Source organism: Raphanus sativus, chromosome 2 (assembly GCF_000801105.2).
Source record: "Raphanus sativus cultivar WK10039 chromosome 2, ASM80110v3, whole genome shotgun sequence".
NCBI lineage: Eukaryota > Viridiplantae > Streptophyta > Magnoliopsida > Brassicales > Brassicaceae > Raphanus > Raphanus sativus.
This window is the reverse complement of record NC_079512.1, coordinates 40,288,349-40,315,609: the sequence shown is the minus strand read 5'-3', so window position 1 is coordinate 40,315,609 and position 27,261 is coordinate 40,288,349. Positions and strand designations below refer to the sequence as shown.

General features: G+C 36.5%; 4 protein-coding genes across 4 annotated transcripts; 2 read left to right on the top strand and 2 right to left on the bottom strand.

The window, feature by feature from the left end:
- Nucleotides 1-79: 79 nt before the first annotated feature.
- LOC108842146 (probable serine protease EDA2) lies at nt 80-2,832 on the bottom strand. The gene is made up of 12 exons (XM_018614972.2): nt 2,558-2,832; nt 2,320-2,445; nt 2,072-2,227; nt 1,797-1,985; nt 1,579-1,695; nt 1,428-1,481; nt 1,262-1,333; nt 957-1,162; nt 779-873; nt 612-686; nt 420-503; nt 80-321 (listed from the first exon to the last, which is right to left on the bottom strand). Exons 1-12 carry the CDS (start codon nt 2,720-2,722, stop codon nt 206-208), a joined length of 1,455 nt encoding a protein of 484 aa, XP_018470474.1. The 5' UTR covers nt 2,723-2,832; the 3' UTR covers nt 80-205.
- A 137-nt stretch (nt 2,833-2,969) lies between these two features.
- Nucleotides 2,970-6,731, top strand: LOC108842145 (probable LRR receptor-like serine/threonine-protein kinase At4g36180). The gene is made up of 3 exons (XM_018614970.2): nt 2,970-3,671; nt 3,763-6,021; nt 6,105-6,731. Exons 1-3 carry the CDS (start codon nt 3,093-3,095, stop codon nt 6,618-6,620), a joined length of 3,354 nt encoding a protein of 1,117 aa, XP_018470472.2. The 5' UTR covers nt 2,970-3,092; the 3' UTR covers nt 6,621-6,731.
- Nucleotides 6,732-15,205: 8,474 nt separating this feature from the next.
- Nucleotides 15,206-18,820, top strand: LOC130508410 (NAC domain-containing protein 76-like). Its single transcript, XM_057003914.1, has 4 exons — nt 15,206-15,379; nt 16,715-16,888; nt 16,983-17,254; nt 17,967-18,820. Exons 2-4 carry the CDS (start codon nt 16,720-16,722, stop codon nt 18,657-18,659), a joined length of 1,134 nt encoding a protein of 377 aa, XP_056859894.1. The 5' UTR covers nt 15,206-15,379; nt 16,715-16,719; the 3' UTR covers nt 18,660-18,820.
- Nucleotides 18,821-23,107: 4,287 nt separating this feature from the next.
- LOC108842798 (disease resistance protein RPS4) lies at nt 23,108-27,171 on the bottom strand. Its single transcript, XM_018615826.2, has 5 exons — nt 26,666-27,171; nt 25,443-26,580; nt 25,038-25,352; nt 24,016-24,963; nt 23,108-23,943 (listed from the first exon to the last, which is right to left on the bottom strand). Exons 1-5 carry the CDS (start codon nt 27,130-27,132, stop codon nt 23,293-23,295), a joined length of 3,519 nt encoding a protein of 1,172 aa, XP_018471328.2. The 5' UTR covers nt 27,133-27,171; the 3' UTR covers nt 23,108-23,292.
- Nucleotides 27,172-27,261: the final 90 nt, after the last annotated feature.

Genomic DNA, 27,261 nt, shown 5'->3' with positions numbered 1-27,261 from the left:
TAAACAAATAGCAAAGATATACACATGTTCACCGCAGAGTTTCACATACCCTGACCTTATCTTCTACGGGGTGTAACTATAGCTCAGAGGATTCATAGATAAAAGTTTGAAACGTACATGGGAGGTTAAATGTATATAGATACAAGTTTGGAAGATTCATATGATGTTTGATAGAAACGTGAGTATGTGTGTGAGGTGTGCGACTCTAGATGGAACTCCTAAGCACTCCACGGCACTCAGAGAGCCACAAGTCGATGTGTTCTACTATATGTTGCCTCACTTTGTTCACCGCATCTGGTGAACTGCAGTTCTTGGAATCACCTGTAAGGAGAAAGACAAAGAAGTTGTTTTGGTAATGAGTACTTGTCTTTACAGTTTAGGCATCTGAGATAAGAGGCCGGTAATATTATATAATATACCTTCAATGATTAATGGAGACTGAGGGCATCCTCTAAGATCACTTCCATGGCCACAGTTGTGACATTTCACAATGTAAGAAGGCACTGTGTATCAACAAGCATTAACTTTGTTAAATGTTTTCTAGATGATATCTGGTTTTTAAGTCAAGGATCAATGTAATCCGGTTTTGGACAAAGTAAATGGAGACTTACGGTCAGGAGATGAGGTCTGTTTGGACGCATGACGCCATGGATCTTGTGACCCATTTGTGAAGATGATTTTAGTTCCTGCAAAATATGAGAACAACAAGACCCAAAGCTGTTGGCATTTCCAAAAGAACAAGAAGCGCATCGGGAAGTTTTTTTTCAGTGTTACATACCAGCAATTCTATCACCTCCATAGTACAGGTTTGTTGCATCAACTTCAGGATAAACACCTTTACCAAACAGACTCTTGCAAAGATCCAAATGATACCTTTTGAAAAATCAACCAAGAAATGTAAGCGGGATGATGAATGGAAACGTTATATAAGAGCTTGTTGTGAGTGTGTGTACTACTCTGTATTGACTTGATGAGACCGGATGCTATCGTTTGCAGGCGCCACCTGAAAATACGCCACTTCAGTGCAAACTTGGAACCACCACAAACGATCTGAACTCTCTGGGGTGATGGCAGTGTCTAGCAGATGTTTCCTGCTATATGTTTTAGCGCTTAACCCAAAAACTCCGAAGCAATACTCTCTAACATATTTAGCATATGCTTCCTGGACTCACACAACCACAATAATGTGTCAGCAAACAAAAAAAAAATTCTTCTACGAAAAACTAATAGAGGGTCTGAGATCATAGAAAGGGAAGGTTACCACTAAATCACCACCGTTCTTCTTAGCTTCCACCATAGGAACACATAGTTTATCTGGATTTCCGTATTGGAACTACCAAATTTTTGAAGATAAATGATTTAAAAAACTTAGAAACAAAATGAAAATCATATTAGATTTTGAGATGAACATGTATGTATATCATTACCGCCATAACTTGTGCATCAGCTACGAAGTATAAGAAATCACCATCAACATCAAGCTGCATATAACAGAAACTTAATCAGATTGGAGACAGTTTTTTTACTTCTCGGATTCAAAACAGAGAAGAGAGAAAGAACAAAGCTATTAGACCTCACCTCGGTGGCATTGAAGAGAGCTTTCAAAGCTTTGTTATTTACTTTAAGCGCTAGTTCCACGAGTTTATTAGTCTCCTGTAGTGCAGCTTTGCATTCCGGTCCAGCAGACTCACCTATCTGCTCAACGACGAGTCACACAAAGAAAACTTTGATTCCATAAGCAACTTACACACTCTATATGAAAAGACACATGTTTTGTAACAAAGTTATTTTTGTACCTGTTGATCAAATTCAGGGAACTCGTAGACAGCACGAACAACTGCAGAGCTAGCGAGGCTTCCACATGTCAAATGTGGGAACTTAAGGCGGAACCAAGCACTCAAAGCTCCAGAATAAGATGCTCCAAAGAAGAACCAAGGATTATCATCAACCTTCCCAGTTCTATTGAACTTAACATTCAAAGATTCCTGAATCCACACAAACCACAAGCTCTCAATGTAACTATAAAGCACAGATTCTAGAGAGAGCACAAAAAATAGCAAAAAAGACTTGCCTGGTAATACCCACGGAAAGCAGCTAAATCGGAAAGGGCCTGTTTAGATGAAAGATACTTGAGATTCTCAGTGGCTAATGAGTTAAAAGGTGAGCTCTTTCCGTAGTAACGATGCTCCAGTGAAACAACACCTGCTTCAAACTTCTTTGCTAACACCTAAACAACACGTTCATGATGTACAAAATTTCAGAAACTATCGATATTAAATCAATCAAAGGAGTAGTCTTTATGAAAAAAGAAACTCCTACACTTATATAATCATTAGGGATTCCGTTGCAAGGACCTTCGCCGCAGATCATCAGAAAAATAGGTCCGTCTGGAACTCGTAAATGGTCAAGATATTCATAGTATCGCTGTCTGAATCTGCGATGGTCCTGAAATGGAAAGAAAAAAAACATAACTATTAATAGACTTGGCAGCAAACACACACAGAATCTGAAAAAGGTTTCCTCTTTGAAAGGAGATCTGATTAGATTGATTGATTACATATGGAGAGAAGTGGTCAAGGGTTTGATTGAACCAGAGCTCATCCCTTGTCAAGTACTTGCCGCTTTCGGACAAACCATGAGATATCCTACGAGGTTTCACTAATCCATGAGACAAGCTCAAGTATGACAAGGAGAGAATCAGAAAGCCTATCGCCGTCGCCATTTTCTCGCCGTGAAAATTTGATCGCCGAAAGTTTTAAAACAAGTGGACAAAAATAAAAACAAAATAATTGTTTTTTTTTAATTTAGCTTGCAAGGACGACAATAATGATTAGAAAAATGTTTCCGGAATCTGTAACCAGAAAAAAAAAAACATTATTTTATACGCATGGATTATAGTGCGGACTTCAAATAGATTTCAAATGATTTTAAAGAAAAACAAATTTTATATATTCTTCTTGTTTGCAACCCTTTCTTCTTTTAAAGACTTGAACTTTACTCTCTCCAACACACTCATGGCGACACTTCTTCTCTCACCATCTTCATCCTCCTAGTGTCTGCGTTTCGTTCCATCACAAACGGATCTCTCTACCATGAAGAGATCCTTACTCTTCCTTCTCCTTGTGTTACTCTCACGCGCCGACGATACTCACCCCGAGATCGACGCACTCACCGCGTTTAAGCTCAACCTCCACGACCCACTCGGCGCGTTAACCTCATGGGACCCCTCGACTCCCTCCGCTCCATGCGACTGGCGCGGCGTCTTCTGCACGAACCGCCGCGTCACGGAGATCCGTCTCCCCCGCCTCCAGCTCTCCGGACGAATCTCCGACCGCATCTCCGACCTCGGAATGCTGCGTAAGCTCAGCCTCCGGTCCAACTCCTTCAACGGAACCATCCCTCCTTCTCTCGCCTTCTGCACGCGCCTACTCGCCGTCTTCCTCCAGTACAACTCCCTCACCGGAAAACTCCCCCCGGGGATGAAGAATCTCACCGAGCTAGAAGTCTTCAACGTCTCCGGGAACCGTCTCTCCGGAGAGATCTCCGCTCCTTTCCCGACGAGTCTCAAGTTCCTTGACCTTTCCTCCAACGTCTTCTCCGGCACTGTACCGAGTGGACTCGCGAACCTGACTCAGCTCCAGCTTCTCAATCTCTCGTACAATCAATTAGACGTAAGTAGATTAACACAACTTCTTTATATACTACTTAACTCTATTTCTTATCTCCGATGTGGGATAATCTTTATTTTATATCTCTTAACAGGGCGAGATCCCCGCGAGCCTCGGGAAGCTTCAGAGCCTACAGTATCTCTGGCTAGACTTTAATCTCTTGCAAGGGACGTTACCTTCCGCGTTGTCGAACTGCTCCTCCATTGTGCACTTGAGCGCGTCGGAGAACGCTATCGGCGGCGTGATTCCCGCCGCGTTCGGCGCTCTTCCTAACCTCGAGGTCATCGCTTTGAACAACAACGGTCTCTCCGGTACTGTACCGTTCTCTCTCTTCTGCAACTCGTCGCTTAGGGTCGTTCAGTTAGGGTTCAACGCTTTCTCCGACGTGGTTAGGCCCGAGACGGTTAACTGTCGTAGGACCGGTTTACAAGTCTTGGATCTCCGGGAGAATCGAATCTCCGGCCGTTTCCCGATGTGGTTGACGAGCATTGTTTCCTTAACGAAACTCGATGTTTCTGGAAACTTGTTTTCCGGCGAGATTCCGGCGGAGATTGGTGGCTTGAAATTGTTAGAAGATCTCAAGTTGGCTAATAACTCACTCACGGGTGAGATTCCGGTTGAGGTTAAGCAATGCAGCTCGTTGGGGGTTCTTGATTTGGAAGGGAACCGGTTAACCGGTCAGGTTCCGGAGTTTCTAGGGTACATGAAGGCTTTAAAGGTCTTGTCGTTAGGCAGAAATGGCTTCTCTGGTTATGTTCCTTCGTCTATGGTGAACTTGGAGCAGCTTGATCGGTTAAACTTAGGGGATAACAGCTTGAACGGGAGCTTTCCGGTGGAGTTGATGGCTTTTACGAACTTATCTGAGCTGGATCTGAGCGGGAACCGGTTTTCCGGTTCGGTTCCGGTTAGCATCAGCAACTTAAGTAACCTTAGTTTCTTGAATTTAAGTGGGAATGAGTTCTCTGGTGAGATACCAGCTAGTGTGGGGAATCTGTTTAAGCTAACGTCTATTGATTTAAGCAAACAGAATATGTCTGGTGAGGTTCCGGTTGAGCTTTCCGGTTTACCCAACTTGCAAGTGATTGCGTTGCAGGAGAATAACTTCTCTGGTGTTGTCCCCGAAGGGTTTAGCAGCTTGGTGAGTTTACGGTACGTGAACCTTAGCTCGAACTCGTTCTCTGGTCAGATACCGCAGACTTTCGGGTTTCTTCGGTTGTTGGTGTCTCTCTCGCTGTCGGATAATCGCATCTCCGGTTCTGTCCCACCTGAAGTTGGAAACTGCTCTGCTCTCGAGGTTCTCGAGTTAAGATCAAACCGGATAACGGGTCATGTTCCAGCTGATCTCTCGAGACTTTCTCGTTTGAAAGTGCTGGACTTGGGTCGGAACAACCTGTCAGGTGAAATCTCACCAGTGAGCTCGTCTCTCCAGTCGCTGTCACTTGACCACAATCATCTCTCGGGAGTCATACCTGCATCTTTCTCTGCGTTGTCGAATTTGTCGAGGCTTGATCTCTCTGTTAACAACTTAACCGGGGAGATTCCACCTCTTGTTGCCAGTAACTTGGTGTACTTCAATGTCTCGAGCAATAATCTCAAAGGAGAGATTCCATCTTCTTTATCCTCTACCTTCACCAACCCATCAGAGTTTTCAGGTAACGCAGAGCTATGCGGCAAGCCGCTGAACAGAAAATGCGCGGACGCAAGGAAGAAGAGGAGGAAAATGATTCTGATGATATTAACGGCTGCGATAGGCGCGTGCCTTTTAACGCTCTTCTGCTGCTTCTACATCTACACTCTCCTGAAATGGAGAAAGAAGCTGAAACAACAGTCGTCAACGGGAGAGAAGAAACGGAGTCCCGGTAGAACAAGCGCGGGGAGCAGAGTACGCAGCAGCACGAGCCGGTCGAGCACGGAGAACGGAGAGCCGAAGCTAGTGATGTTCAACAACAAGATCACTCTAGCCGAGACAATAGAAGCGACGCGACAGTTCGACGAAGAGAACGTTCTCAGCAGAACCAAATACGGTTTGCTGTTCAAAGCTAATTACAACGACGGTATGGTTCTCTCTGTACGCCGCTTACCTAACGGCTCTCTCTTGAACGAGAACTTGTTTAAAAAAGAAGCTGAGGTTCTCGGTAAAGTCAAGCACCGGAACATCACTGTCCTTAGAGGCTACTACGCCGGTCCACCGGATCTGAGGCTCTTGGTGTATGACTACATGCCTAACGGAAACTTATCTACTCTCCTCCAAGAAGCTTCTCACCAAGATGGCCATGTCCTGAACTGGCCGATGCGTCACCTTATAGCTCTTGGGATCGCTCGTGGACTCGGTTTCTTACATCAGTCCAACATGGTAACAAAAACATCTAACGTTCGTTTATTTATTTATTTATTTTAACTCTATATATATTTTCTAACGTAAGTTACATTAAATAGGTTCATGGTGATATAAAGCCACAGAATGTTCTATTCGACGCTGACTTTGAAGCTCATTTATCCGACTTCGGGCTTGATCGTCTCACGGTTCGATCCCCGTCAAGAACAGCGGTGACATCAGCCACCATCGGGACGTTAGGCTACGTTTCTCCAGAAGCTACATCATCCGGAGAAATCACAAGAGAGTCCGATATCTACAGCTTCGGCATTGTCCTACTCGAGATCCTAACCGGGAAGAGACCGGTGATGTTCACACAAGACGAGGATATAGTGAAATGGGTGAAGAAACAGCTACAGAGAGGCCAAGTCACAGAGCTGCTCGAGCCAGGTCTGCTCGAGCTAGACCCGGAGTCATCAGAATGGGAAGAGTTCTTGTTAGGTATCAAAGTCGGACTTCTTTGTACGGCGACGGATCCTCTTGACCGACCAACAATGTCTGATATTGTGTTCATGTTAGAAGGCTGTCGTGTTGGTCCTGACGTTACTTCCTCCGCCGATCAACCTTCACCGGCCTAACCGCTTTTTTATTTATTTTCTTTCCTGATTTAAATTCTTAGTAAGAAAAAAAAAACAAGAACTATTAATATTTTAAAAATTCAGCATTATTATTACATTATTTGTCGGTCTCTGGAGCTTTTTAATGTCTTTGTTTGTTGTTTTCGGTATTGCATGGCCCCAGTAGAGATTTTGAATAGATCACTTTTGTGTTTGGTCAACGTAATTACAGCACCCGGATTTTAAGCACGTGGGACCCTCTTCAGCCGAAGTTATGTTTTCGCGCCAAAGAGTGTTTGGTTTGGGACTTTGGGTGATTAATGATTATTAACAAAAATGGAAAACGAAAACATCATTTAACCAATAATTATAGTAGTGTTTAGGGAAAACAAATCATTAATGCGCGGCTGATTTTTAAATTTGATTTAAACAGCGCTGTAATACTCGATTTGTGGGGTGATAAGATTGAGAAATGAGAAGGAGACAAGAGAGCAGGAAGATTGGTGGGGTGGGGCCTGTTCTTTGTCACGTGCCAATAGTTTGCTGATACTGAATATGACCGTTGAGCCACTGATGCCGTCACGTGCTTACAGTTTCGTACACCCTGGCATTATTTGACTCTGTTGCGGTCAGTCTTGCACGTGGAAAAAGTCTACTGTCCAAGTTCATGTGGACCTTTGTTTCAACTAAAACAGAAGCTAAAGGGCTCTCTTAATTTTCAAAATTCAATTATACGTCCTTTGAGTTGAATTCGTATATACAATATCACCCAATCGTTTGAAGTAGTTAACTAACAATACTTGAAATAAACTGTCATATATGCTTCTTTTTTCAAAATTTCTTACGATTAGTTTAAACCAAATAAATTGATTTTACAATAAAAATTGGTTTTAATTATCTGAACGGTCATAAACTGAGTCAAAGAAGTCCACCGTTAATTCACTATGATTTTCAATGGGCTTTGATCTGCATGGTTCCTACAAATCAAAAGCCTCTTCTAAAATTTGAAACCCCAAGTCACTGACGAGCGAGCCCTATTGGGTTGTGGTAGGATTAATGGGCCCAAAACTGGGTCGAATCTTAGGTCTTCATTCAAAAATTTAGCTGGCCATTACGTTGCGTAATCACAGATTAACTAATCAATCAAAATATTGCCAAGTGTATAACTAATGAGGCTCTGTAGATTCCATGTACTCATATTCTAATGGACTAATACCAATTACAGAATATTACGATTTGCATTTCACTTGGAAAATGTAAAAAGTTTAAAACAGTATTCACCCACACGTTTATATTTCAGCCAATGTTATTTCTCCTTCACCAACGTATATATAATCCTTTACGGTTCCTCAGTTTCAGTGCTATACTTGCTTCAACATTTTTGCTTCTGAAAAAATCTGCAAATTGTGTGGTATTCAGTTCACTCTACAACACTAAATGTGTTCTTCCTGGAGCCGACCGCATCAGCGATAGGATTTATCAAAAAAAATCTACAAATTTGGTTACACTTTTATAAAAAGAAATAAACCCATAAATAAAATAAAAAGAACAACCTGATTATATTAGGGTTTTTTTATCTAGGCAGTAGAAAAGTCTTCTTGCTGCGTTTTTAAGAGGGGAGGGGCCCACTATTGTGCAGAAACCAAAGCCAAAAGTCGACAAATAACAAACCGTTGTGTGGTGTTTGTGTTTATTTCAGTGGGGCATGCATACAGTTGAAGAAACACCAACTGTAGATCAAGGGAATGAGAGTAAGAGAGACTCAGGAAATGAGAGTAAGAGAGACTCATCTTAAAACACACGGGCAAGGCTATCAAACTTCAAGACGTGCCCCAAGAAGGAAAAACAAATGTGATGATAATTAGAAGACAACAAATGGAGCTTAAGGCCATCTTTATCGCTAAACCCCAAAGTTAATTATTGTGCAGAAACTATTGTCTTCAAATGGACAAATGAAATTACATATGTCTTCTTATTTTTCTGATAAAGTTAGTAATTGGGAAGAGCTAAATATACCAATAATAACCTGAACTTTTAACCTCACATCATTTGAAATCAGTGTACATTTGATTTAGTCGTCTTTTATTATTCGCTTAATCATCCTAATGTCAAAACCCATCTGGTTAAAATGGCTTGCAAAGAACATTGAAGTGTTTGCTGTTGTCAAATCCATCAATGACATTTTCACTTTTACTATATTCTCATCTATTATTATTACTCACATTCATAACATTACAGTACATTCTTATAATATATAATGATCAATCATCGTCTCTTATTTTTCAAGATTTCAATATGTAGTATATTATTGGGTATTTCCAGTCGTATAAGCATATCATGTAACTAGTGTCAATCGTCGTTGATATCATCAGTGCTATACTTGCATCAGACTATTAATAAAATCTTTACACTGGCAAAAGAAACATACCAGTTTTATCGGAAACTTGTTGTTGAACATCTCCATCTCGACTCTATATTTTACTCCATGTATAGAGTAAATGGAGTAATTAATAAAAAATAAAAACAGTACTCTATAAATGAAATAGTACTTTTATTTCATGTTTACTATTCTATTTTATACTTCATTTATTTTATAAATGGAGTAAAATATAGAGCGGAGATTGAGATGATCTTAAGGTACGAATACGATTTAATAAAAGAGAAATCATGTGTTTATAGATTAAAACAATAAGCCGAACCGTAATTAATACATTTCCTTATTAAATGAACCATTAAGGCAAAAACTTTCATGCTTGCATGAAGGAGTTGCTTTCATTTTCAGACTTAATCTATCGTTTATATTGAAGATAATATATATCTATCTCCATATGTGGGATAAAAAATCATATATTTGAATTTGTTAAGGAATTTCAACAAGTTGCAAAGATAAAAATGAGAAATGTAGCAAAGATGCTTGTGGATTACACTTCTAGAATAACATAATGAGAATACTATACATATATATATATATTTGCGTGCCCGTTCTGTGTATGACGCATTATGTTAGTGGGAGGAGGAAAAAGGAATGAGTGAGTCTCAAGATTGTTGTGTGATTAGAAATAGCTATTTACAAGTTCAAAAATCACATATGGCAATTGAGAAACCCAATAAAGTGAATCCGGGTTCAAATCCCACCGGCCACATGGATATGAGTTATGGATATGAGTTATTGCTTTCGACTCATTTGCCCAGGAGAGGGTCTATCCGTGGGCTGTACTTTCATTCGGGGGTTAGGCTTGTGTCATCATTGACCCGGTTTAACCCTTTTTTAGTCAAAAAAAAAATCACATATGGCTTATACAAAATATATTGTTCTTTGATCACGTATATGTGAATAAATTGTTACGGCTTGGCGATCTATGTATGTTGATGCTCAGATATTCCATTGAAAATGATTTCTTAGTGTAGATGCCAAAAAAAAAGTAGACCCTGATCGGCGATTTCTTATATTGCTCTGAGAAAAATACATTCATCACATAACAGAGTATTGAAAACCTAACTGTACTTAGATGTATACAGATAGAAAACAACGTCTCTGTATCCCTTCCTTCTAAGAGCATCCACAGCCCAGGTTTTTAGAGGGTATTTAGAGGGGGAGGGGCCACAATTGGGAGAAAACCAAGGCAAATCGTCCCCAAACAAGAGACTTTGGCTATGGGTTTTTGGTCACTGTTCGTGGGTCCCAGGACACATGGCGACCCACGATTGGTGAGATTTTATTTATTTATTTTAGTTGGAAAAGTTAAAAAAAAAAAAAAATTAAAAACCCAAATTGGGTTTTCAGCGTTGAGGGTGCTCTAAGTACGCAACACCAAGTAAATACCTAAACACAATCCTATTTTCAATTTTTTTTCTTTATGTTTCTCATTATTCTTAATATCACTCAAAAACCTGCTAATGAGTGCATATCTATACTCATTAATATCCATACAGTCAAGTAGCTTTGTTAGATATAAATAAATGACTGGTGATTATCGAATTTATGCAGCTATAAGTTCAGCATTGTTTTATATTCCTAGATAAGTTAAAATTTGTTTATGTTTTACTAGTCCCTATTAATTAGTTCGATAGTGAGTGTGATCATGTCGATCTATCAACTAAGAATAAGATATATATATATATATATATATATATATATATATAAACTTCATTTTTGAACATTTATATAAACTTCTTTTTTTTGAACAAGACCTTAATATAAACCTAAACTTACTTTTCGGCACTCACGAGTACAATTTTTTTTCTCAAAATCAGCCCTAGATATTTTTTTATTATTATCACATGCTAAGTGAAAGAAAATGATCTCTCGGACGGCAGTTTAGAATATTGACTTGTTTGTTAAGATTATGAAACGTAGTTAGTTATCTTGATTTCAGTGATAACTATCCAAAAAGTGATAACTATCTAAAGGTAAACTGAATTTGTCTATATACCAAAAATAATAATTAAACAACAAAGGTACATATATTGAAGTTCTAAATCCATAATATTCCCTCCGTTTTATATTACGTGTTGTTGTAGAAAAAAAATTCGTTGCAAACTAAGTATCGTTTTAACATTTCAATGTAAAATTTATTTTTATTTTCAATTTATTTTTTTATTGATTGAAATATGAGTATATGTATTGGTAATAGTGTTTTTATATAGAAAAAAAATGTAAAATTAAATGATTTATTAATCTATGTGCACAAATTTAGAGTGACACTTATTATGAAACATAAAAAATATATCGAATTGTAGTGGTTTGTCAACCCCTATAATTAATACACATATTTAAGTTCATATATATAATTGTTCTCAATATATACATATATATAAATATATCTAATTTAGAATTGATGACTCTACAAAATGGATATATATATGATCCAGCGAGACGCATAAAACAAACACACAATGATTTATTCTCAAATGATCTTACATAAAACATAGAATGATCTTACAAAGCATATGGACAGTGTTATTGTCACAACTAACAACTTACAACTCACAAAGGCGTAGATGATTTTAAGTGGATCCCACTAGAACTCTCTTTTGCCGGTTACGCCAACCTTCTTTCTTTTAGAAACAAAATTTCTAGTATAATGTTTAGTTCTGCATGAAGACATTTACTTGGCGAAGAAAACTTGTTTCTGATCATAAATATACGGATCTACCGGTTTCGGTTACATTTAAACAGTTCAAACTAGCTACTATTGTAATCCTAGTCGTTCATTCTATGTTTTGTGGCCTTGAACCTCGAATCACCTTGGATCCGAAGCAAACGTGGTCAAATGAGTGGATTACAGATGAGTTGATTGATGAATGACGATTCGGAAGAAACGGGGTCAAATGAGTTCGAGTATATATATGCTTATACAAAATTATGAGCCTCTTATTTTTAGTACTAAGCATATGTATAATGTATTATATACGCTCTGATTAAATATACTAGAATGCTATCTCAGTATATCTCTATGTATATGCAGTGTATATGTGCGTGTGTTTATAACAATAGTCAAGAGAGGGGAAAGTTTTTTAAGCTGTCGTAAGGAGTTTATTCACCGGCCAAAAAAACTCAGATAAATGTCGATGGGACCAACTAAAGAATGATTAGTTTCGCCGCTTGATTAGTGACCGTCGGCCGACCCACCACCGTCCTACGTGGACATTTCTTTCTTTTTTCTTACACTTGCAAAGTAGCTTGTAGTTATTTTTACCGCAGACGCCGACACAACAGGACAAAAAGAAAGTATCACCTTAATCACCTGTAAGAAAAATATCTAAATTATAAGGTTTTGACCCAAATAAAATTATATAAAAAGGTTTAAGAATTCGTCCAATTTTCATCTTCAGATTAATATTATTGAGGATGCATATTCTTCTCGTAGTTTATTTTGAGAATTCTCTTATTAAAAAGTAATTATGTGTTTCATACCAAATCTAATATTTAGTTTAATTAGGCGACATTTGATACCTAGCTAGAATGTTTGTTAAGAAAACAAAAAAGTACAGGCGTATATTATAAGGATTTTATATGAACGATTTTTGTTAAATAAAGACATTTAACTCTGTCTAATGTAACAGCGCAACAGAATAACAGGATAACTCCTCACCTTTAAAGCGGTTAGCATGCGTTTAGATTTAAGAATTTTTTTTTAAAGCATGCGTCAACCTTAAAGAGGAAAAATGTGCAGAGGAACAAGCAAAACAATTCTTCAATCCAAATATGAATTTGACACGTGCATGGAACTCGACTGAAGGACATACTTGTCAACGTTAGAGTTCGTTAAGAAAAAGAACAAAAATCATAAGAACCTAAAGCCACTGATCAATTTCTGGCAAACCAATCAAAGTATGGAAAATCAAATCATAATTATCCTCCTACATTCTGTAACTTTCAATCATAATCAACTCTTTTATAACCATTTGGTGTTGGGCACGTCTTTTAAGCTTATAAAACCAAAAAAAAAATATTTATTTTTCGTTTGATATAAAATATTTTAACTCATTAGTTTACATACTAAATACAAAAAAACCATTATACAACTATTTCTTTCTTCTAGAAATATATAATGCTTTATAAAATGAACGACATGTATAATACGAGTGATTTATAGTACCATCGCTCAAAATTACAAGAGCTGTTAGCAAAGTTTGCAACGTTATTTCTATCTGGATTTCTGTGGTGTTCATGATATTTATCTATGTTTTTCTAATAACTTTTTGATATTTAATTTTCATTTTCAAAGAATGTACGAAACTTAGTTTTCGAAAAAAGTATGAAACTTAATTAATTTATAAATTAAATACATTCCCTTGTTATTCATGAATTCCTGTTTACGGATCATTTATCAACTTCCTAATATCAATAAATTAAGATGTTAAGAAAATAATATATTTTGTTAACTATTATGATGAAGCGTAACAAGTTATGTCGAAACAAGTTTAATGAAATTATAAATAATGGCATTAGGCATAGGTCCAAATGCAGGACCATATTGATTCACTTTGTTATCAGTTTTTCTGTATATTTTTGGTAGCTTTAGTTTAGAACCTCTTCCCTAACTTGATATAGTTAAAAGTTTTTTACCACTTTATAAAAACTAGGTATAAATGATGCTACCTAATTTTCTGCCAGAATACTTATTTACTCTCTCATTTACTCGAACATTTTAGCAAAGTTAGCCGACGTTTTAGCAAAATCTAGATACCCAATGCTAAATCTAGAAATATATTCGTATATAATAAGTCCTTAAAAATATATGTATATTGACTGCGTTTGAGTTTGCAATAACTCATTGTGCAGTGTGCATTCTGTCGTTCACTATCTTGTATAGTTGTATATATTGAATGTTTCCACTGGTATCATAACAAAGTCTTTTAGAGAAAAAAAATCATAGCAAGTCTTTGAAAACATATTTTGTGTTTGCTTGTTTGTCAAAAAGTTCCTCAACTGTAACAAAGCTGAAGAACAAGTGTATAATTATTCTACTACAATTCTTCATATGTTAGAACTACGCTCTCAATATATCAAATCATTTTGGTACCAAAACAAGATCATAGCTTTATTTTTTGTTTCGTTAGATATGTATATATATTGGTACCAGCTTTATTTATCTTCTACGTAAAGACAATAGCTCAACAGCCAACTAAGAAGTGCCACGTGATGGCTTCTGCCCGATCTCACTCCCTTCTCGTTGGTTCTTGTCGATAAATCATTGGAGATAAGAAGGCCACCACTGGGGAAGTCTTTAAGAAGATGAAGTAATGAGGGTACTTTGGTAAATAGAGATGTTTACAAGCATGTGAAGCGGGCGGTTTGTTTAATCTCTCCCACGTGGCAAACGGACATTCTCTGTTTTGCCAGCGTGGCATGTTCCAGAATGTCAGAATGTTTGAAACATTAAAATGCGTGATCTCATTGGTCTGACGGATAATTAATAATAATTTAATATTTTTGTTTAGTTGAAAAATTACAATTTGCAGAGCAGTTCGCAACTCGGAGGTCTAAAAAGAAAAAGAACTAGCTCATACGATATGCATATAATTTAGATAAATAAATACAATGTTTTTTTGTAACTGAGATAAATACAATGTTTAATTATAAGCATTAATATAAGCAATTCTCAGTGAAAAATACAATGTTTAAAAATTTCACAGTAAAATAAACTGACTTTGACCTACATAAATATTGAACACGGTACCATCATTTGACTGAGCAACTAGAATTTTCTTTAATATGAAAAAATCTTGCAAACATATAGATTTTTGTTTTTCAGTTTTCTTGAAAATATGTATGCAACTCAATAGTATTTAATAATGCATCAAAACCTCAGAAGTAATAATTTTGATATCTTAGCCAGTTCTCAAAAAAAAATTGATATCTTTAGGTCTGTTTCACTCCTATAATACATATATATATATATATATATGCCTATAGAATTAAAGAAATAATTGGTTCAAAAGGAATAATACGAAGAAGAATGTGAAAAGAAGCAGGAGAAGCGTGACGTATGCAAATGGGGACATGGAGAAGGCCACGCGCAATTGAGCGGTCCACACTCTCTACACCTTTTATATTTCACCAAACCATCAATCTCTCATTCCTCACTCTCTCTTCATATTCCCCGAAACTTATAACCAAACCTCTCTCTCAACCATCATCATCTTCGTCACATCCACATCTCTGATCTCCTCCTTCTTCCTAGATCTTCCTCGTTTTCTTTTGCTTAAAAACGAGTAAACAACATTCGATACACATATATCTATATGTGTATAAATTCAACATATCAAAGAAGGTAAAACTGATTTACAACGGATTTCAATTTCAAAATAGTTCATTCCTACCGTCTCAACTTACACATATATACGTGTTTATGCTGTTTAATTTGTTCACTAAAACGTTGATGTATTTGTACCCCCTTTTGTATCTTTCTTTAGTTCTTTAGCTTTTCGTGTTGACCGATTTGCATGCCTAATCTGTTGATCTTGGTTATTAAACGTTTATATATGTCAATTATATATAAAACTTCAGGTCTTTTCACTTCGCAGCTCTAATGGTTCTTCAAACGAACACTTTGTATATATGTGTTCGTTTGATACTTTGTATATGAATATGACTTGTATATGAATATGACTTGTATATATACTTTTCACTAATATATACTTTTGGTAATACAAGTCAAGCTTGTCTTTTCACTAATATATACTTTTCACTTCAGCTCTAATGGTTCTTCAAACGAACACTTTTGATACTTTGTATATGAATATGACTTGTATATATGTTCGTTTATGCATATTTATATTGTGTTTAGTAGTAGTATAGCACTATAGCACAGTCGTGTGTACTTTAATATTTCCGAAACGAAGATAAACAGACTTTGAAACCTTTCCAAAAGTTTTTGCTCAGGCTTGATGATATTTTTCGTTTTTGTTTTGTTATAGATGTGGAAAAGGCTGGTTTTGTTTGTATTCCATATACAGGGCTGAATATACTATACGCATAACATTAATATATTATACGTAGTTAATAGGTCGGCTTGTTTTAGCTTAATTTAGATCAGTATATTATGACATAAAATACTGTTTTTTGGATCAAATGACATAAAATACTGTTTAAAAAGAAAGAAAATACCGTTTCTCGATATATGTATATGATCACTTCCACCATTTATTCACAAGCCACGTTACAACAGGAAAACATCATTAGTACAAAGCTCTACGTTTGTCCGTTCACGGAAGCTCTCATGCATGTCCTCTTTTAACATATCTTCAACTTTTAAACCTAACTTTCATGTTCTTGTACCATCATCTTCTGATCACTTTTAAGAGAGAAAAATAATAACTATGTACCTTTTTGAGTAAAACTTTTTCATATATGGAAAAATGGTAATGAAGTTGAAACTAACCATTAAGTGAGATAATTATACTTTTTCATAAGACTGATTAATTATTATTCAGTCTTCCATCCTTGCGTTTTTCTAGTTCTCTCTAATCATATATAAACCCCCAACTCTTTGTGATGTAATACTACCTCGCGTGCATACACATTTACATGTATGTACAACACATTTACTTGCATCGTTGATATTTTAGTAATGATCATTTTGGTGATGAACTTTGGTGTTGTGCAGATATAATGGAATCAGTTGATCAGTCATGTAGTGTTCCTCCGGGATTCAGGTTCCATCCAACAGATGAAGAGCTCGTTGGTTACTATTTGAGGAAGAAAGTGGCTTCACAAAAGATCGATCTTGATGTCATTAGAGATATTGATCTTTACAGAATCGAACCGTGGGATTTACAAGGTTCCACACTATACATACTTAGCTTAGGCATTATTTTCTTAATACGACAATTTGAATGCCTAGATCTGATGACCATTTGTTTTGTATATGATAGAGAAATGCCGAATCGGATATGAGGAACGAAATGAATGGTATTTCTTCAGCCACAAAGATAAGAAATATCCAACGGGAACAAGGACGAACAGAGCAACCATCGCTGGTTTCTGGAAGGCCACAGGTCGAGACAAGGCTGTTTATGACAAGTCAAAACTAATCGGTATGAGGAAAACACTTGTATTCTACAAAGGAAGAGCCCCTAATGGCCAAAAAACTGATTGGATCATGCATGAATACCGGCTAGAGTCAGATGAGAATGCACCTCCTCAGGTATTTTATATTTTACTTGATGATATTTTCGAAATATATAGGATTGAACTTATTTGGTCATGGGGTATTGGGGTCTATAGACTTTTTGGGGTCTCATAAGCTCCTTTTTGAGACACACTTAAACCTTTTAGGTAAAAGCCTAGCATCTTTAAGACTTATGTAAAATGTTATACCTTTAGTCATAAAACAAAAAGTAACAAGACTGCACTAAAACTTCAGTTCCATATATGTAGACTAAAGTTCATTCCTATATATCTCTCTTCATGCGAATAATATTTATTTACATTTAAGTGTTTAAAGTATTAATTCTTCTAACTAAAGACATGACATGAAAACGAGTTATACATGTTCCTTCAAATCCCTTATCTAGCTAGCTTTAAGATAATCATATTTTGTAACTACTATCATTAACAACAGCACGAAAAAAAAGAAACCAGGATGTGTGTGTGTGTGCGATCTGTATCTTGCAATCTCAAACTCTAATAAGTTGAATACTAGTAAATTTAAAATAGCTAGCATATGAGTATGTACCTATGCTATTGGAAGCTTTCTTTCTTGTGCTCTCAAACTTTTAAGGCATGCTTTTTATTGTGTCTCACTACATGTAAAAAGCATAATTATTTCTTCTTTTTGGTTGATATGTCTTAAAGGTTAGGCGTATTCACACCAAATGTGATAACCATTCCTTATTATGATTGTGTGCGCATTGTAGGAAGAAGGGTGGGTGGTTTGTAGAGCTTTCAAGAAAAAACCAACTACCGGGCAAGCCAAGAACACAGAAACTTGGAGATCAAATTACTTTTACGAAAAATTACCGATCGGAGTTGGCTCGGCTATGGAGCCTCTCAATTACGTATCTAAGCAGAAGCAAAACATTTTTGCGCAAGATTTATTGTTCAAGCAAGAACTAGAAGGGTCTGATATCGGTTTAAAGTTCATCCACTGCGATCAATTCATTCAACTTCCGCAGCTAGAAAGCCCTTCACTCCCTAATATGAAGAGGCCAATGAGCTCAACGTCAATAACATCAACGGAGAAGAGTCAAAATAAGTACAAAAGACCACTACTAGAAGGTAATGAACATTTTGACGAGCTTATAAGTAGTAAAAATAAAGATAAGAGGAAGAAAACATCAGTAATAACGACTGATTGGAGAGCCCTTGATAAATTTGTTGCTTCTCAACTTATGAGCCAAGAAGATGGAGTTTTAGATTTTGGTGGCCCCCAAGAAGACGACAATAGCAAAATTGGTCACTGCAATAACGAAGAGAGCATTTATAACAATGGAATAGATCAGATGGCTTCATCGTCGTTACTGAGTGATAGAGAAGAAGAGAACAGGTTCATCAATGGGTTCTTGTGTACGAATTTGGACGATGACTTATATAGAGATTTGCATGTTTGATAATATAGCATGGTGCGTAACGTTTTCTATATAGGTAGAATAAATAGATATAACATATATAAAGATTTGTAAAAGCTTTTTTTTCTTTCCTTTTTATTACATGGATATTATATGTATTTTTCGCGAAAAAAGCCTGTTGAAGAGTGAAGATAAATGATTTATTTGTCTACTGATGTCTATAACTAGCGTTTTAGGGTTTTGGTTTACATGTCTATGATTTGAACATCAAATTTAGAAAGAAAAAAAGCACCGCAGGAATTATTTATTATATTGTTTCCAGTCGGGCATCAAAATTGTTTTAGTTATCGCAATTGTTTTTTGGTATAATATGTAAAGATTTTATATTTCATTAGACTATCTGCAATAGGAGTGTTGAATAATAAAACTTGATAATATGGTTTATTTGGTATTGAATAAGAAGAAAACGGAGATCACATATGGTTTATTTGGTATTGAATAAGAAGAAAACGGAGATCACATGTCATTTTCTAAAGATTTTTGATTACATTTTGTAGTTATTTAAAATCAATAATTTTATTATCAATTAAAATTTTTATTTTTATTTTTCATATAAAAATTTATCATTTTAAATTTTCTATTAATAGAGACTAGATTGATTTAATTTGAATATAAAAAATTATTAATTACTAAAATAGGATATTGAATTTTATTAAACAAAACAATTGTATTGTGTAAAAATTAAATGTGTATTAAATAATGAGGTAAAAGAAAAAAAAACGATATAGAGTGTCAAAAATGAGACGGAAGATGTTGAATCTTAAAACCTTTGTGGATAATATTAAACACTAAATATTCTTTCTTCGTGCTGTGTCTTCACTATCCTCACAGTATGGTTATTTTGTTTGCAGACAGTGATCACCTTTTGTTTGGCTTGTTCATCCAACTTAGGTCACAACTTTTTATTCATTTGATTCATTTTCTGAATGAAAATTTCATCAACATATATTATAAATATTTATTTAAACAGTATAATAATATCATTATAATTTTGGGTGATTAATTTATTATCAGTAATAAAAGGTGTTAGTATATTGATATATATAATTAATTAAGTTTACATATTAACTTGTAGATATATACTTTACACAATGATTATATAATTTCTAAAAAAATATTGTTTAGGCGGGTCTATATCAATTTTTAAACATTTAAGAAATTGATCTGAAAAAATCATTTTGTTTATACCCGATTTGCAAACTAGATATTGCAAATGCACGAAGAGAATCTAATATCTAAGAATGTATAAGTTCTAAGAATGTATAAGTTCAGTTGAAACACAATTATGTTGTATACATCAATAAACAACATCAAATTTCATAGAGTAAATTATTTACAGAAAGAGCTAGTTAGATAGATAAACTAATTAGTTAACGGTTGTATACATCAATAAACAACATCAAATTTCATAGACTAAATTATTTACAGAAAGAGCTAGTTAGATAGATAAACTAATTAATTAACGATATGGTGAGTAAAGAAATAAAAACAAGAGTTGGCCCTAAGTGGGCCCATGAGTTGTCGAGCGTGCGGTGTACAATATGGGGAGTCCGTTGGGCATGCTTTGTCGTAGTTTCAAGAGTCCCTTCTTACCCCCTTTTCTTCTCTTTTCTATGTAAATTTCAGTCTAGTTCCTATAAAATTAGATTATTCCTTATCCTTAATCATTTTGTTTTTGTATAATGGCAAAGCATAAATGTACACATTAAGTGGTTTAGATTATACGTGGAAACATTTTGATCCAATTAATAGCTGCCTACAAAAATTAAAGAGTTCATATACCAAAAGTCAAATTTAGACTATGCAAGTTTAGAATCAATGGAAGCTTCCATTCACAGTGTAGATTAAAAAAAGATTTCGTTTACTCCAAATGATTTCGTTTGACATGGTTCCATGCATGCGTTAAGTTCATTGTTGCCCAGCTTGAGAACGTGTGAATTGAACTCACAGAGCAAGTACATGTTAAACTATCAAAGTTTCAAAAAAATAACTTCATGTTAAATGCGAGCGCGTCAAATTGGATTCATATCGTTACCCTTGGTCTACGATTTTATCGACTTCTAATATGCTTTTAAACTGATATCTCCTGGATGGATTTTAACCTAGATGCATTGATAAAAAAGGCAAATTAATGGAACTAATTATTATTTTTAGATGTATAGTATATATAACATTGTACGGACATGCTATATGATATCTTGGAAGGATCTTCAACATTGTTAAAGTAATCTTAAAAAATAAATATATTCAACATTATAAGTATATATTATGGTGCATGGATATAGATTATTGTCAAAAAGTGATGCCAAAATACAAGCAAAGGAGATTTACTTGATGGTACCTTTTGAGGGGGAGGGATGTGATTGAAAGAAAGACAAGGCTCCTGATTTGTCCATTTCATACTTAATGTGGGTCAACTAAACCACTATCATGGATTCTATGCAATCCTCTCTTATTGTGCATTTTTCTATCTTTTCTTTTTCTTACAAGTTCAAATATTGTGTCGACAACTTTCAAAATTTTATAGGTGGCATAAACAGTTCACTACATATGCGATGGTGAATTCATAAATGCGAGAGATAAGAGGGGTTTAGTATTTTCATTAAAAAAAATTTCACATTCATATTATTGCAACTAATAAGTTTTTTTACCAAATTGCAAACGCTTTCAAATCACATAAAAACACTAGTAAATTAAACTCGGGTTAGCATTCTATTAAGCTTTTAGCAGAAACATCGTAGACTCATATTATCAATGCCACCTCTCTATTGAATATCCGCAACGCGAGTCGCACACTCTTAGTAGCTCTGTGCAGTGTCCTCCACCTTTCTTGCCCTCTTATAGGTTCCGGTTTAGCAGTTGTGATTTACACTCTGTTTTTCTTGTTGTATCTGTAGTTTGTCATGTTCCGCTACATGTATCTCTTCGTTAAAAACTCAAAATGACAATACAATCTTAACATATTTACCAAAAAAGACACAAACATCTAAGTTACTCACAAGTCTCGGTCACTCAAATACTGCTATTTTATATAAAATATATAATAAACTTAAATTCTGAAACAAACGTATAAAGTCAAAATATAATGAAAGCTTATACGTGAACAATTGATAGTTTGATAATTAGTTTTTACAAGTGTTAGTAGAATATCTAGCAAACAAGGTATTTATATATTTTGTAAACAAAATGGAAAAAAGCCTAAAAAAATTTCAAACTCCAATTAGTGGAGAATTGATTAGAATTATGACAAGATCAACCAATTGTACCATCACAAGAATCAAGCATCTCTATCGTTATTAACTACTGGAGGCGCTCCACGTAAGTAAAAAATAGTCAGTCAGTATGTGAGTATGATTAGGAACAATTACGCACTTTTAATCAAACTAATGATTAATTTGCTACTTTTTGTCACTCTCCAAAGAGTATAATGAATGCTTCGCTTTCCCTGAAATATATGGTGTAATTTTCACATCTTGAATTAGTTTTCTGATACACTCAAGTCACATTTCTGTAACCCCGTCTGTATATCAAAAAGTAAAGATTTGTATTTACAGTTTTACATGATAACAATATTCACAAGATTTTTTTTTATTTTTTCTGTTAAAAGTATTTTGGTTATATAAATCATAGTAATAGTACGCAATCATTTCAATGTCTTGGAAGTTTCTCTTAGTTTTTACAATCACTACGAATATCTCGTATCATTGTTTCTGCAGTTAAGGTATGTTCAAGTCAGAACTTCGAATCGATGACGGGTAAATATAGACATGCTATGTACCCGTACATATAATTATATGGTTTGCATATACATATAAATGCAACTATATTATGATATGGGTTAGACCCACTGAGTCACTGACCACTTCTAGTCAACTCTCTCTCTTTTGGGGAAATAATACGAAAGTGTCTCAGAACCTTGACCATTGGGTAATGGGAACTTGACCAAATAAGGCAATCGCTGTTTTGCACACATTGTCGTCTTTCAATCAATTTTTTCAGACCAACCATTAATAAATAAAAAAAGTAAATTGACAAAAGTGGTGTGTGTGGCCAAGATAGAGTAGATACAATGATGCCAAATGCAATAATGGAGTTCTTCTACCGTGGGAAGATTTGATCAAATCTAATAATAGTAGTATAAGATTGCCATTTGAATGAGATTTCTCAAAAAACCTGGTTATATTTGACATATAGGTAAAGAGGTCATGGACTGCGTCGAATGATTATTAACAAAACTTACCATTGTTATGTGAACGTCGAATGGCCAATTGAATTTTATAATATGACGATGAGAAAAAAAAAACAATCTCTAATGAAGAAAGCTGGGTGAAAACGACGTCACATGAACATCTGCTATTCTATGTTGACTGTTGCAAAAGTAACCCATCATAAATTACAAAAGCCCATGCTTAGATAAGTTACTGTAAGAGTCCAACAAGAAACCCAAACTGAACCAATCCAAGTAGAAAAGAGATACCTGAGCTGATCAAACGAAGTAACAGAGGAAACTCATCAAGTTGGTCAAACGATGATGAGGTGGGAAGAAGATTGTCACAAAACTTCACAAAATAAATTTAGTTTACAAAACTAACGGTGACCAAGAAAATAAAAGTATTTAGTGAAAAAAGAAAAATCTAGTAAACCCATAAACCAAAAAGAATGCAACGACAAGAAATAGATATTCCAAAACAATGGACAAAGACCGAACAGCAAAGCTCACTATACTCTCGCCAACTGACAAATCTCTTGTTGAATGAGTTTCGTTACAGTCGACATGGTTTGGTTCCTCGTATACCAAACTTAAACCACAGTTCACAATCTCACCTGCTCCATCTCTCACTTCGAACTTGATTGAAGCCTCTGTAGGAACACATTCAATCTCACCTGCTCCATCTCTCGCAAGATGTTCTCGCGACACTTCAACATGATTTTTAAGGTGAGAGCAGCTGATGTAACCGATAAATACATGATCTGAATCGATCTTGCGCGGTTCGATCCAACCTCCACCGAGAGTGCAGCTGAAACGTATACATGTCCCAAGTTCGTTTGTGAACTCGCAAGTGCACTCTATTGAGAAACGGTTGATTTCATCTTGTGTGTGAGGGAATGCCACAACAGCGCATAGAACTATTGTTGAAAGCCTGTTGTCGCACCAATGTGGCGGAAACTTGAGCTTTAAGGAAGATCCAATCGTGCGATGGTTGAACCATGAAGGGACTTCGCTCCCTGGAAAGGAAGTGATGAGCAAAGCTTCTGAAACGTTCCCCTGCAAAAGTAACACTTAAACCAATCATAAACTGTTATAGAGATTTTGATTAGATAAAGTGAGGAATGAGACCTCTTCGTAGCATCTAACTGCATCCAGCTGGCTTTTCCTTTGTGCATAGACTGTGATGCTATTCTTTGAAACTTGTTCAAGATTGTTGCAGTTGGTGAAAATGAATTTAGAGCGAACCTGCTCCATAGGCTTAAGAAGGGCCATGGGAGTTGCGATAGTTTTCAGTTTCTCGCAGCCATGTGCATCTAAGACCTCTAGATTTGGTGGAAGCAACGGAAGTGATGAGAGATTCTTGCAGTACTTCACGTCGAGCAATCTCAGATGATATAGTTGACTTATGTTTATTTGCAGGTTGCTGATCATATCGTTCCTGCTTAAGCATAGATGACGCAACAAGGATAGGCCGTTCAAACCACCTTTTATTCGGCGTAGATCTTCCACTTTCGAGCTATTGAACTGCGATATCTTCGGCATGTCTGTAATTGCTGTCCTATCAAGCAACAAAATCTGCAAGCATTTCATGTTTTCAATGGGAATTTGAAAAGTCTTGAGCTTTGAACAACCAGATAGCACCAGTTCTTGCAACGCTTTCAGCTTCCCCACGCACTCTGGAACAGCCTCCAACGTTATGCAGTCTTTCAAGTTCAGTACCATCAGTCTCTGGAGCTTCACCATGTTTGCAGGAAGTTGACTTATGGCACTTCCATCTAACTTTAGAGTTTCGAGATTATCCGAGATAACCCGGAACTCCTGGAGACTTGAGCAGTTGGTGAGGATGAGAGTTTTCATGGAGATCAGATTCATAGGTGGAAGAAACCGGAGACTCGTGCATCCTCTCATGTTGAGGAAAACAAGACGTTTCATACGGTTCATCTCCCGAGGCAACTCGTGCAAACTCGTGCAGCCTTCGAGACTCAATCTTTGGAGACTTTCCGCGTTTTGCAACCCTGACAACTTGCTTAACTTGCTTGAGTGGCTAAGATCAACCCACTTTAACTTCGGTGTAGCCTGCAATGAACAGTCATAAAAGATAAGAAACTCCGAAGCTCATAAATGAAACAAACTTAAACAGACACACACACCTTAACACCCTCCCAGATCTCTTCAATCTCGCTGTAAGGTAGGTTAAGGTCGGTAAGATTCTTGGGGTTGAAGTCTTTTGGAAGTTTCTTCAAAGGGAATTTCAGCCAGTAGAGATACCGTACTTCATCCAAAGGAAACTCAAGTCCCTCAGGGAAGCTTAGTTTGCAGTCAGCTTCACATTCACGATGGCAACAAGAGTTATAGAATTTAAGGTACCTAAGATTACTCATACCACTGAAGGTACATTTTTCCAAAGGAAGTTTCTTCTTCAGTTCAGACATGTCGAGAAAAATACCTCTCACACTCTCTGCTCCCTGGTTATAACCAAATAAGGACAATATGTTAGCACAAAGTAGAAGTTTCTTGAAATGAGAATACTCAGATATCAAAGGTTTTTATCTTACTGCTCTTTTCTTCAGCGCACCAACAACGCCTTTATGGTTCCACAGCCTCCGCGACTCTTGTGAACCAAGTTCCTTGCCAAATGTGTACAGTAAATCATGCATCTCCACTCGTCCGCCAGATATGTTTATAAAAAATTTACTGGCAAGATCGTTTATCTCACTCACATCACCAATAGACTCAGTGTCATAAGACTCCACTAAACACCTCACGTAATACTCATCCCCTGATCTAAAGAAACACGCTACATCTAGAAAGACATCTTGTTGAAGCTCACTGAGTCCATCATAGCTTATCTGCAATACATTTTGTATAGTCTTGTCGGGACTTTGTGCCAGCTTGCAGAGTTTATCTTCCCAGTGGGTCTCGTCTTTTCCGTTAAGCTCAACACCCAATATCTTGAGAGCTAACGGGTTGCCTTTGGCGTAATCCGCAAACAATCTAGAAAGATTCATGAAATTTCCCTTGGGAGTATAGTAGTGCTTACCACCAAAAGCGAAATAGCTGAAGTAGTGAAAGCTGTCTCTGCCACTCAACCTCAGAACCTCATACGTATCATCAACCTTCCCTTCGATCACCGACCTGTCGCTCGTGGTGATGAAAACCAAGCTACCTTTCTTAATCCAGTCGCATTCGCCAAGAAGAACTTCGATCTGTTTCTTATCGCTTACGTTATCAAGAACAACAAGAGATTTCTTACTGAGTAAAACCGCCTTCAGAGATTCAGGCGAAAGGTCAGCAGCGACTTGTTGGTTTAAGTCATCATCCTTCAACAACTCTTTGATGAAAATGTTCCGATCCATCATGCGGTCTTTCCACAGTTTACAGACATCATGAAGAAAAACACAGCGCAGGAACTTGTGTTGCCACTTTTCGTACAGCATCTTCGTCAAGGTGGTCTTACCAATCCCCGGCATCCCAACAACACCAACTGTGAGTGTACTCTCGCACTCGAAATCTAACTTCTCTTCCAGCTGCTTAAGACGTGTTTCAATGCCATAAAGAGGAGGCGAATCAGGATCAGCTTCTTCAGAATCAGGATCTTCAATGGGGACATCATCTACTTCAACACCCGTCGAAAAATCAGAGAGCACTTTCATCACTTCCCCTACAATTTTACTAATGTATTCACCTTCATCACTGCAAAACAAGTGGAAAATAAAAGTCTTAAGATAATATATAATTATCAATCCACCCTATCCAGGCAGTCCAACCCGATTCATACCTCATTTCAGTTAAAGTGAAGCCTAGCTTTCTGGGGACATCCTCTAAAGCCTCTCTCCACTTATCAAGCTTTTCACCTTTACAAGTCTTAGCCAGCTCCCAAAACTTGTCACCAAACACTCCCTTGAGATTCTTCACATCGTCGGTCTCCACCTTGTAGAAGATGGGGATGACCACAAGCTTCCCCAAGTCAACGCACTCCTTGATCTTCTCCAGCTCGTTCAAGCACCAGTTAGACTCCGTATAGAGCGTTGAGAAGATGGCTAGCGCGATCCTGGATTCTTCGATCCTCGAAAAGAGGATGCTGAGATCTTTACCTTTAGTTTCGTTTCTGTCGAAGAAGACATTGATTCCATCTTTTCTCAGGGCCTTCTCCAGGTGGCTGACGAAACCGTTACGCAGCTGTTTGCCTCGGAAATTGATGAACACTTGGTGCTGAGGCGGTGATTGTACGGAGGAAACCACCATTTTCGCTTCAGAGATTTTGAATCTTCAGTGTGGAGATGATAATAAAACTAACTAAATGGTTCGCGCACGGAAAGATATTTTATTTGAAGTCAACGTTTTTGAATTATTGGAGTCAACGTTCTTCTACCT